Genomic DNA, 12,366 nt, shown 5'->3' with positions numbered 1-12,366 from the left:
TAGGATGGAAGACAGAGATGAGTGCTGGAGTGTGTGTAGAAGTTAGCCTCTTGCTAGCTTAAATGAATTGCTGTTCTCCTTTATGCCTCTGGCCCCATCCACCACTGGTTTCCAGAAGCAAGTGTGGCCCTTACAATGAAAGAGACTCCCTGTCCCTCAAACAGAGGAATAAACACACTGATTGCATGCAAAAGAGAGTGAAACTTTCTTTGGCTGTGAGCGTGTGGCAGGGCCTTTCTCCAAAGTCCTTTGGGGAGGCATGCTGCGAAACCTTAGGGATGTCGCTCAGCCACTTGGCTTGTTCGGTATCCTACTGTGAACCCTTTTGTGTGATTTATGTACAATGACTGGAGGGGATTTCTTCCATCCGATGTTAGAGGTTACAAGAAAAAGAGAGAGGGCAGAAGAGAAAGAGGACAGACGGGAATGGGATTTCCCCTTATTAAATGATTATAATTTGATCACTGTTCTGGCGAGAGATGGGACGAAAAGGGGCAGGTGGCTGAGCCAGCGTGAGCTGTCCATTATGTGCTAACCCTTCCTAACTCCTGAGGACAAGGCAGCGGCTTAGCAAGCATGGTGCCAGATAGCAGCAGCTGACCCTGATGCCCGCAGCCGAGCCGAAGCAGAAAAAAGCATAAGCTATCTGCTGGGGAGAGCAGTGGCATGAAATTCTGCAAGGAGAAACTATTCCACAGGCAAAAGAAAGGGCAAAATGTGCATGTAAGCGAGAGAGGGGAGTTAATTGACTCTGCAGAAGAAGCAGCAGCAAGGAGCATCATATGAATGTAGGGAGGGACCTTATACCAAGTCAGGCCATTGGTCTATCTAGCTCTGTATTATTTATACTGACAGGACTATTTACTAGCTCTACCTGTGGGGTGACAGGGATTGAACTCGGGTCCTTCTGTATGCAAAGCAGATGCTCTACCACTGGTGGGGGAGGATGTTAGATGGAACTTGCAACCTTGGAGGGGGCAGGTTTGCCTCCCTGCTGCTGGTATATATGTAAATAAATTAGATACTGCAACAGCAACAACTTAAGCCTCCAAATCTCTTGGCATTTGTCACCACTCAGGGAATTGCCAAGCACCTAACTGTCTCTCGAGAACATTTGTTGTGGTTACTTTTTTAAAATCAGGAAAGAGTAACTCCTTCTCTAGGCAGAGATGCTTGTCAATTTGACATGCATATCGGCCTCTTTAACAAACGGTAACTATAGTCACTCAGCGGCTTGGCTGAGCAGCCTTCCTCAACTTGCTGCCTTCCAGATGTTTTGGACTACAATTACTATCAGCCTTGGCTAGTACCTGAGGATATCAGGTAAGGGGAAGGCTGTCCTTGAGCATATCTACAAGTGTCATTTATTATCGCGTAGCATGGGACTTGGAATTCCTTCTGCTTCCTGAAATGAATAAAATTTCTGCTTTCTGGCAGGAAATGATGTCCCTGAGCATGATCAAAAGCACTGTTTTCACTTAAGGGGAGTCCTCCAAGGCTTCCCTAGTCAGCCCTCCATACATAGAAGCTGCTTAACTCTCAGGCTGATTCCAGTCTCCCTCCCCTGGTATCTTGCAGCACACAAAAATCCCTGACAGCCTCCCTACCAGGATGGTTGAGCTGCATCGTACTCTTGCTCCATTGGGACAGCCCCACGATAGCCACCATCTTGGCCCCCAGGCTGGATCGCCGCTTCTTATTGGATGAGAGGCTAGCTGAATCCGGGTTGCCTGCATTACTCTTCTCAATGTTGTACATCTCTCCACTGATGCTGGAGCTCCGGACCACATTCCTGGCTGAGGAGGAACTTGTCTCCCCGTTAAGCATGGTCACCTGAGGTGATCTCAGTGGCTCCTTGCCAGCAGGGTGAAGCTGCAACAGAAGACAAAGGAGACATGAGTGCCCAAGGAAAGAGACTGTCAATGTCTCAATGGTTTTTTTCACTTTGAACATTATAATTACGTATTTTAAAGGCTGGGATAAGACCAAAGGTCCCAGGTTCTAGTATTATTGGGGGGGGGCATGTCCTCACCCTCTTACTCACCTTTTTCTTAAAAAACTAAAACCAAGTGATGGTCATCCCAGCTGTAAGCTTCCTCCTCCTTAGAGTTCGTCCACACTTTCGCTTGTCCTGTGTCCAGAAAGCATGGATCCAAACCGTTTTCCACTTGACCCACACTTTCTAGGCATGGGTCCAAGCAGTTTCCTCCTTGCCCTGCTCCTTTCCCTGAGAAAACCCACTCCTTAGCACTAAGAGCAAACATCAATCCAGAGAAAACTCAATTTTCTGTTTGTTCCAATTGAGCACAAAAGAGTGGTTTCTCCCAGGGTGGGGTGGGGAGCAGAGGGATAAGAGGAAGTGCGGATAAGTCCTTGGTCTCAGGTTTTCTCTGTCAGAACTCAGCAGGGAATAATAATAATAATAATAATAATAATAATAATAATAATAATAAGTAAAAAAATATTTATACCCCACCCTCCCCAGCCAGAGCCAGGCTCAGGGTGGCTAACACCAGTAAAATTACAATAAAAACATAAAAGGAGGGGTTAAAATACAGGTTAAAATGCAATTTAAAATGCAGCCTTATTTTAAAAGTAGCCCATAGATCAAAACAGTAAGGGGAGGGAATAACATAAGGGTCAGTCTGAGTCCAAACCAATGGCCAGGCAGAACAGCTTTGTCTTGCAGGCCCTGCAGAAAGATGTCAGGTCCCGAAGGGCCCTAGTCTCTTGTGACAGAGCGTTCCACCAAGAAGAGGGGGAAACAAAACCAGCATTAATTGGCTCTGCCTCTCATAGGTCCTGTCTCCATCTACTATTTGCCTTCGTGCTTTCCACCCTGCCAGTCTCGATGGACACCAGCTACCACGGCCCTAAAGCTTTGCTGAGTGTTGCTGTCTGCCCCACCCCGCCAGAGCTGACCGCCAGCTTGAACATTAGAGCTGTTTTAGCTCTCTCGCGTGGCATGGATTAGATTTAGCTGTGCCCAGTCAATGGCATTTGTCCCTGAATTATGACAGTACCAAGCAGTCACACAGATGGGGTCTTTAGAAAACAGAGATGTTTTGCATCTCAGACCATCATTGTCTTGAACAAAAAAATTTTTTTTTTAAATGCAGCAACATAAATCATGCAGGATGTTCTTATTTCTCGCACTGAAGAGGAGGATAGCAAAAGGCGCTTTTTGGAGCCTCAGCCACAGCGTAATTAGGAGAAAGACCCACTGGACTCCATGGGACACTTTTGAGTACATAGAAACAGTGTGTTTAATAAAATATGTATCATTTCCTTACTGAAAATCTAGTCAAATCCTCCAAACATTTCCTATAGCCATATTGATACCTGATCAATGAATACCCAATGGCTATATCTACATTTGAAAAGTCCTACTGGATGGTGTAACTCTCAGTCTTATTTTAGAAGCCAACATTGTAACACCCAGAAAACAAGTTTCTGGGAAGCTCTTGAATCGTTTTTGTTGTCCTTAATGTCCAGGAGATCTATTTACCAGAGCTCAACTGTGATTTTCATACAACATAAGCAGGTCCTTTGGCATTGTCTTCTGATATGTTATTTCATTACCACCATAATTAAACAAAGACTGACAGCTAAGGGTATAAAAGGTTATTATGGGTATCACCGTATTTCTTTTCTTTATTGTTAGCTAATGGCAGAGCCTGCAAGTGGGCTGGCATAGCCAGCTAGAAGGATATCAATGGCCATGTTGGCTGGGGCCGATAGGAGTTATAGTCCAAACTGTCTAGGTTGGGGGAGGTTGCTTCCAAGTCTTAGAGCAGGGAAAGACCTTTCTTTGACTATCACCCATGAAACTTTAGCCGAAAAATGGAACCCTCAACATTTTGCATGCAAAGTGAGTTCTCCAGCCACTGAGATACAGTTTCCTCCCTATATGCACAGATTATACAGGATCTCCTCCTTAGGTTGTCTCTGCGGGAATCACCATCAGTGAATTAAATATTTGATCCATTAGGGGTATGAGCGCCAAACTGATAGAATACAGTAGGCCCATGATCTGCCTTCCTGTCCCTGGCTGCCTTCTCCAATGACACGGGCTCCTCTGCTGCTGTGGCCAAATTGACAGTGGAGTTTATGGGAAAGCAGATGAGATCTGAACTATCCTAAGCTCTTCCAGTTCCCTGTTAGGTCCCCAAACAAAGGAAATTTGGTCAGACTTCTGAGTGTGTCTAAACTTATTGCTTCCCTTTCAGGAGGGAAAATGTTTTCAATGTTGTTGTTTTAAATCTAAGCCTAGAAAGATCTGGAAGAACACAGTATGCTACAGTGTGGTGTAGTGGTTAAGAGTGGTAGACTCCTAATCTGGGGAACCGGGTTCGCGTCTCCGCTCCTCCACATGCAGCTGCTGGGTGACCTTGGGCCAGTCACACTTCATTGAAGTCTCTCAGCCCCACTCACCTCACAGAGTGTTTGTTGTGGGGGAGGAAGGGAAAGGAGAATGTTAGCCGCTTTGAGACTCCTTAAAGGGAGTGAAAGGCGGGATATCAAATCCAAACTCTTCTTCTTCTTCTTCCCTATCCACCCCTTCTGCATCTCTAAGAGCAGGCATCCCCAAACTCGGCCCTCCAGATGTTTTGGGACTACAACTCCCATCATCCCTAGCTAACAGGACCAGTGGTCAGGGATAATGGGAATTGTAGTCCCAAAACATCTGGAGGGCAAAGTTTGGGGGTGCTTGTCTAAGAGGGTGTCAAATGAGTGGTTAAAGTGCTGTTGTATCCCTCTCCCCTTTCACAAGCTATAGGATTGCACCCTTAAAATAGGAATATAAGCTGCCTTATACCAAGCCAGACCATTGGGCCAATCTACCTCAGTATTATCTACATTGACTGGCAGCAAATCAGGATTTCAGAAAGGAGTCTCTCCCAACCATATCTGGAGAGGCCAGAGATTGCAGCTAGGACTGAACTATGCCCTGTCACTGAACTATAGCTTTTAATACAATATTAATAATGTTGTAATAACACATTTTTAAATAATACAGTATTAGCATGCAGCACAGAACAATAAAAACTAGAATGGCTTGATCTGAAAAATTAAAACAGTTTAAAACTGAGAGGCCCAGGCTGTGAAACAGAAGTTAAAGAACTGAGAAAATAGGAAGGTTCTCTCCTGATCATAAAGGCGCAAACAGCTATGGGAAGGCTATTCTAGAACTGGGGTGCCTCTACTGAATGAAAAGTCCCTTTCCTTAGTGGTGGCCTACCTCATTTTGTTTGGTGAGGGCCCTCAGACTAGGGTTTCTGAAGAGCTGGCTAAGTACTTACAAGAAAAGGAGGCTCTTTCAGTTAATCTGTTCCCAAGTCATTAACAGCTTTAAAAGCCAAAACCAACACTTTAAACCGTGCCCAGAAATGAACTGACATTTCACAGGCATAATATGGTCAAAACACTCCATTCCAGTTATTTCCCAGACATTTTCTGATATGTGTCCTTCGAGACTCAGAAACTAGAACTTGCTGATGTCACAAGGCAGAGGTCTACACACACAAACACACACTCTTTCCAGGCAAGTAAAAAAAGCATTATCACGCTTCAAGGAGGGTGTGCGGCAAGGCCAGTATGAGGTATGGCCACCACTCTCAGCTCCTAGATAAGAGGTTCCCCACCTGTGGCCCCACTTAATTTCTTTGGCAGCTTCTGCTGTTGGGATAGCCTAGGTTTTAGTCACATTCCCAGCAAATGTCTCCTTTTGCCCATTCTGTGCCAAAGTGGCTCAGCCTTGCCATAGGGACCGTAGTGGGACAGGCTGCAACCCGATGGCGGAGCATCCACTTTGTGCGCAGATACTCTTTGGTTCAATCCCCAGCAGAATCTCAAAGCAGGGAATGGAAAAAAATTCCCTGCCTGGAATCCTGGAGAGCCCCTGCCAGTCAGTGTAGTCAGTACTGAACTAGATGAACCGACGGCCTGATTCGCTATAAAGCAGCTCCCAACGCTCCTCTAAAATGCCCAGATGCCTAACTTGCTCACTCTTGCTTTTCCCTGCCATGAATAATTCAGCCTTCCCATGTGATGGGATGCATCCATCATCTAGAGGAAGCTAAATTATTCATTCCCTGCCACTTTGTAATAAGAGGGGAAGGCGGCTGCGCCTTGGAAAACACTTCCAGGAAAGCGGTAAGAAAGAAAAAAGTGGGGAGGAAGGGGAGGGGAAAAAATAAAGATTAAATATGAGCAAACTCTCTAGATCTCTAGAGATGACATTTCTCACTGGCCTGCCAAGTTACCAGCTGTGCCTGGGTGGAATTGGACTGCTTTTGTGTGGGAAAGGTTTTGTGCTGCACTTTTAGCTGGTTGGAGCTAACTGGGAGTCAACAAATTCCTGGCATTTTATTCCACATTGTAGCAACTTGTGTGGTATCCTTGTGATTTTGGCATTGTGATTTTGGTGATGTTGATTTATTGGAGGGGTCCTCAATCTTTCTGGGTCCTGAGGGCACATTTGGAAAGCTAAGGCTCTGTCATAGGCACATCAATATACTCATTCCACAGAAGAAGAATAAACAGTGATGTTCAGACACCCACCCCAAAGAAGAGACAAAATGTGGATCCCTGAACAAATAATGCACAGACAAAAAACAACAACAGGCACCCAACCAAACAACCCCTACCAATGAAAGCTTTTTCTTTTTCTTTTTAAAAAGAAATGCAGTCTTGGCAGATGGTAAAGGCAACATTTTGGGAACCCCAGATGTATTGATAAAGGTTGTTAGCTGCCCTAGGCTCTTTCCGAGGAAGGGCAGGGTATAAATAAATAAATTTCTCCTCCTTTCTGGTGGCAAACGTAATTTTGGATCCTAAACAGCACTAAGGGGCAAGGAAGAGGGGAAATAGCTTGTTACTGCTGGTCCAACTTGAAATATTTTGATGCTTGGAGTCAGAAAGTTCACAGGCCACCTACTTGCAGTCTGATGAATGTGAGGCGCAATCCACGAAGAAGTTCCACAGCACAAACCTCACTGAAATAGTTGGGTGTCGTACAATAACATTACTGTGGCCTTCTGCATCCTCCATTTGTTTCAGTGGAATTTGTGTGGGAAAACATCCCAGATGAATTGAATTCTGTCTAGCTCACTGGTTCCTCTAGCCCAATATTTTCTACACTGACTGGCAGGAGCTCTCTCTCTTTCAGATAGTGGTCTATCACAACAGGGGATTGAACCTAGGGTCATTTCCTGGCAAGGCAGATGCTCTGCCACTGAGCCATGGCCCTTTACCCAGAATAGGCATGATACAGCCACACACGAGTCTCAACTCAGCCTCGGAGACAGTAAGAAGGAAAGGACCAGAGTGCTGAGACAGTCACTGGCAAGAAGCCGGGTAAGCATCCCTGTTATTTACAGGGCTGGCCCAAGACATTTTGCTGCCTGAGGTGGAGCTGCAAATGGTGTCCCCCTCCAGTAAAGGTGCATTGTACCCAAAGCCTGCCAAATTATTTGGGCATCTGGGGCACAAAATACCACAAGCAGCAAAAAGTGGACCATGATAGAACTGACAATCTGCTACTCTTTCATGATACTAAAAATCAGCCACCTGAAGTAGCCACCTCACTTTGCCGAATGGTAGAGCTGGCCCTGATTATGGATGGCTGGAGAAGGGAGGCTTCTGTCCCAGGTCTCCTCTCCAGGTGGCAATACTGGGCAAAGGGATTACTAACCTAGACCTGAGCACAGAGCACCCTGTACTCAGTATAGAGTATAGAGAATAGACTGTTTCTCATCAACCTAAAGGAGAAATCTAGTGGTGACACAGGAAACCTTACTCTGAATCCGATCCTATCTTGTTCAGAATTAGCTACGTTGAATGGCAACATCTTTCCAGGGTTTCAGAAAGGGAGTCTCTGCCAGACCTACCTGGAGATGCCAGGGATTAAACCTGAGACTTTCTGCATGCAAAGGGTTTGCTCTGCCACTGGAACATTGGAAACTGCCTTATATATTGAGTCAGGCCATTGATCTAACAAGCTCAGTACTGCCCACACTAACTGTGAGCGGGTCTCCAGAATTTAAGGGAAATGTTTTCCCCTGTCCTATCTGGAGATGCCAGGGATTAAACCTGGGAACCTTAAGCCTGCTTCTATCTGCATAGGAGCCCTGTCCCTTCATCTGATCTGATTCCAGAAAGAGTGCTTGCCAACATTGCTGTTTGCCTGAAAGAATTACAGATTACTTATCATAGCGGGGAAGCACTTTTGGCCAGAGGGCCAGATCCCCTGTCAATCATCTGGCATCATATGATGTCGGGTGGATCTAACCTCTGCTGTAAACAGCACAGCTTGCATTTTGTGCCAATTTTAAACATTCTGAACCAAACTGTGCTTGCAAAAGAATAACTGGGAGAGCTCACTTTAAGGCTCCCATTGTTCCTTTGCAGCCACAGCTTTACCTGTCCTGCACCTGATGTCAGGTGAATATTGGGTGGGCAAAATGGCCTTTTGGGTCAAATTTGGAGGCTCAGCCATGACTTAGCAGTTTACTCTATACCACAGGGGTGGGGAGGCTTTTCAGGCTAGACCAGATCATTATCTCCCCACCCCTGGTCAAATTTGTCAGGCAGAGCCACCCACCTGCCAATCATCTTGCATCAGATGATGCTGTGCTTTGAAGCCCTAACTCTCATGACTTCAAAGCACAGTCCAGAGCTGTTTGAAGGCCTTTTTGCAAACAGCCCTGCACTGTTCTTTGAACGTTTGGTTTTTGGTTTTCCCAGTGTGTGCAGGAGACACCAGGCTACTCACGCATTTAGAAACAGAGGTGCTGAATAAAAGCACCATTCACTGGGAAAAGCTCCTGCACATGAATGGCAGAAGTTCAAGAGCATGGTGTCCATGTGCTTTCCCCATCCAGTTCAATGAAGTTTCTGCAAGAGAACTCCCTTGTGGATGGTTCCCCTTGACTTTGTTCCAATCATATAGTGGGGGCAGGATGGGGAGTCAAAGGGAAGGACAATGATATTGGATAGGAAACTGAATTCTCTCTACATTCTGCTTATTTTAAGCCTCTGGCAATGCAAGTTAACCTTGAACAGCCACAATATCTAAGAAGCCCCAAGGTGGAATGAACAGAATATTAAAAGGGCAGGGTATTCAATCTCCAGGGGACTCCCTTCATTTGATTTGCAGAATCTATTCAGGTTGCAGAATCAGGCTTTTCTCAGTTCAGAATTTGGATGTGAAATTGAGATTTTCTTTGTGGCCCAGAACAAAGACAGTGCTGGCTGTAGGCTGTTGGCCAATGATCTCTATTGTCAAGGAGCAGGACTCTGTTTTAGACAGGCATTGTGCGGCAAGTTTAAATCATTGCCAATGCCACCCCAGCCCTCAATTAGTCCTGCAAATCAGCTGTTCCCCAGGAAATTTAGATAAATAGACCTCTCTTGCCAGCCTTTCAATAAAAGATTTGGCTGTTGCTCAAGAGCGTTAACCAGCTCCTAGTAACAAAATGGGTTTGCGGGTCGCTTTTCTATTCTCTGAAAATGAACGAGGCAGGGGACCTTTCCTTCAAGCCAGCCATAAATGGCAAAGCAATACTTAGCACAGTGGTGAAAATTAAAGAGTAATGTAATAGTCAAAATAATGAGATCCTTAACTGTACGCACACACTTTTTGTAACATCCTGCTTTCAATGGTATATAATTGAAGTTCTCAGGGTCACTTCACATATTACATTTTAGGTGCACTTCACTAGGGTCGTCAGAGAATTCGGACAAAAATTGAAACAGGAGCAGAAATCGCCAGTGTTTGCTTATTTGTCCTATCTGTCCCATGTCAGAAATCACTCCAGTGCAAAGCAGTTGCTTTAGCACTGAGCTAAAGCTCTTCTCCTGTAGTGATTGGCTGCTGTTACCTGTTCAATGTTAGCAAACCTAGGTATTCAGCCATACAATGAGGGGAATGTTGGTTTCATGCTACTTCAGTGGCTTCTCCCAAAGAATCTTGGGAACTGGAATTTGATGAGGGTGCTGAGAATTCTCTACCACAGTTTCCTTGTCCCTACACACAGAACTACTGTGCCCAGAATTCCCTGCAGAGAAAGAATGACAGTTAAATTGGCTAAAATAATCCCAGCACATTTTAAGCATTGGTACTCATATTCACAAGTGGCTTTTCAGCTGCTAGCAAGTGCTTTCTACTGCAGCCTCCTGAAGAGCACCTCAAATTTGCCTGTCCCCTGCCCCCTGCCCCCAGTTAAGAGCAGCTCAGTTTGAAAAACTTTGACTTCACTTTATCACATTGGCAGCAAATCCATTTTGTGAGTTTCCATCATCCCTCCTCAGTTCGTGAGTTGGTGCAAAACCTTTTCCTACATTCATTGCGAAGATCTCATGTTCCTATACTGGTGGCCCTAAAAATATTGTCTCTTACCACTTTGCTTGGCCCTTGTCAACACAAACATCAAAAGGAGATGGTCCCCACTCTTCTGAAAGCAGGAAAGAGATCTTGTTTTTTAGAATGCTCTTTCATGTGAAGATTCTCTGTGAGTAGCAAAGTAGCACACTGGGAAGAAAAGCTCTAGTTTTGCTCTCTCCCTAAAAACAGTGCCTATTTGCTATTCAAAACAGGGAGAGTTTTGAATGCCCTGTGAATTCCTTCATCTGCTGCCTGAAGTGTTACAGACCAGTCCTACCACTTTGTTCTGCTCCATGGAAATGCAGTGTACTGTTTTGTTTGGCTAGCACCCCTGACAAAGAATACATGCTGATACAAATTGGGTTGAATAAATGACATTTTAGAGCACCTTAGAGTTCCTCCCTATAAGGCCACTGGCATGGGACAACACCAGCTCCTTAAGATCACAGCTATGTGGAAACAAGTCCAGGTATAAAAAGCAAGGTCAAGGCTGGTCAGTTGACTACTGCCTTTGTCATAGCAGGTTCTAGGGAGCAACAATCAGGACCATGGATAGTTCTATGTACCCTCTGCTAGCTGGGCTATAGAAAGATGTTTTATCAGCAAAGGACCAAAATTATGTGAAGGCTTTAAAAAGCTGTCGGGATCTCTTTTTCCAGTGACTCTGCCCGCCTCTCCCAGGAAAGCTGCCTGCAGTCCTTAAAGGGCCCATAGTGGATTCCAAACTTATGTGTTCCTACATGACTGTGTGGAGCTAAAGAAGCTACAGGGGAGTCAGAGCCAGAGTATGAATAAGATGGGAGAACCATATCCCCAGCCAGAAGAGTGCATAAGGAAGTGCTTAGAGCCCAATTTGATCCAAATGGGATCACTAGTGATTCATCTGAATGCACCTATAGCAACACTGAGACCCAGATATAGAGTGAAAGGTACTTAACTCTCCTTATAATTACAAAGGAGGCTGCTGAGGTTTCTGAGGTAGACTCTTTGAAAATTCATTATGATGCCATACAACACCAGCACTGAAGCTATCCTAACACACCTTATTCAAGTTCTTAATAGGTCCATCAGCCAATTAAAAGAACTCTTACCTGATACGGAATTTCTATTTCTATTCTATTAGCAAATGAATAAAACAATACCTCTATGAGTAAATAGGACATTTTTATTTGTGTTTAAGTGTTGTCTCTACATATCACAGCAGCACCCAACTTACAGGCATCTTTCATGAGTGAAAGAGAAGGGGAAACATCCACTTTAAAAAGTTCTCTGCCACCTACAGGTTTTGCCCATTCTGGTGTTAAGACAGCTAACCACTTTTTTTAAAAAAAACCTGCTGCTTTCTTCATTGCGGTCAGCTTTTTAGTTGACTAATCTAACAAATGACTGGTTGAAGGTTGCAACCTCAGTTCTTAACAAGTTAAATCCTTTTCAACCTTCTCTTAAGCAACCTGCTAGAGATGCACAACTCTTTCCAACCAGCCATCTAGTCCAACCCCCTGCAATGCAGGAATCCCAACTAAAGCATGCATGGCAGATAGCCATCCAACCTCTGTTAAAGGAGTGCTAAGCCCTGTTGGCTGAGCTAATGAAAATGTTGTCTCAGCAAAGGACCAAAGTCGTCTGAAGGCTTAAAGTTGGCAAGCGAAGTCCACAGCTGTTTCTGCAGTTGCACGCTCCTGCAGGACCATGGAGCAGGAGAAATTACAGAAGGCTTATCAGATGAGTCTGAGGATGATTAGAGAGCAATGACCTCAGGTTCGGGTGGCATCAAAGAGGTGCTGGTGGCTGCCCTAAGCTCCCCTCAGGGCAACAGTGGGGACATGGATGCAGCACCAACTGCAAGTGATGTGTCTAGGTGGGTAACCTGTGACCCTCCAGATGTTGAATAGAAATAGAAAACCCACAAGCCCCATACAGTTTGGTTAAAGGCCAACAACATCTGGAATGCCACTCCTGGTTTAGGGTCATGTATAGTT

At 45.0% G+C, this 12,366-nt stretch overlaps 1 protein-coding gene across 4 annotated transcripts in view; it reads right to left on the bottom strand.

Moving 5' to 3' along the window:
* Window positions 1-12,366, bottom strand: part of RIMS3 (regulating synaptic membrane exocytosis 3) — a 62,487-nt gene that overhangs the window by 28,361 nt on the left and 21,760 nt on the right. For all 4 annotated transcript variants that reach the window (XM_028738989.2, XM_028738991.2, XM_028738992.2 and 1 more), the window contains exon 2: window positions 1,608-1,872. In XM_028738989.2, coding sequence (XP_028594822.2) covers window positions 1,608-1,872 — 265 coding nt within the window. The remainder of the gene's footprint in view (window positions 1-1,607; window positions 1,873-12,366) is intronic.

This window comes from Podarcis muralis, chromosome 7 (assembly GCF_964188315.1).
Source record: "Podarcis muralis chromosome 7, rPodMur119.hap1.1, whole genome shotgun sequence".
Lineage (NCBI taxonomy): Eukaryota > Metazoa > Chordata > Lepidosauria > Squamata > Lacertidae > Podarcis > Podarcis muralis.
Note: the sequence above shows the minus strand (reverse complement) of the source record. Positions and strands in the feature narration are given on the sequence as shown.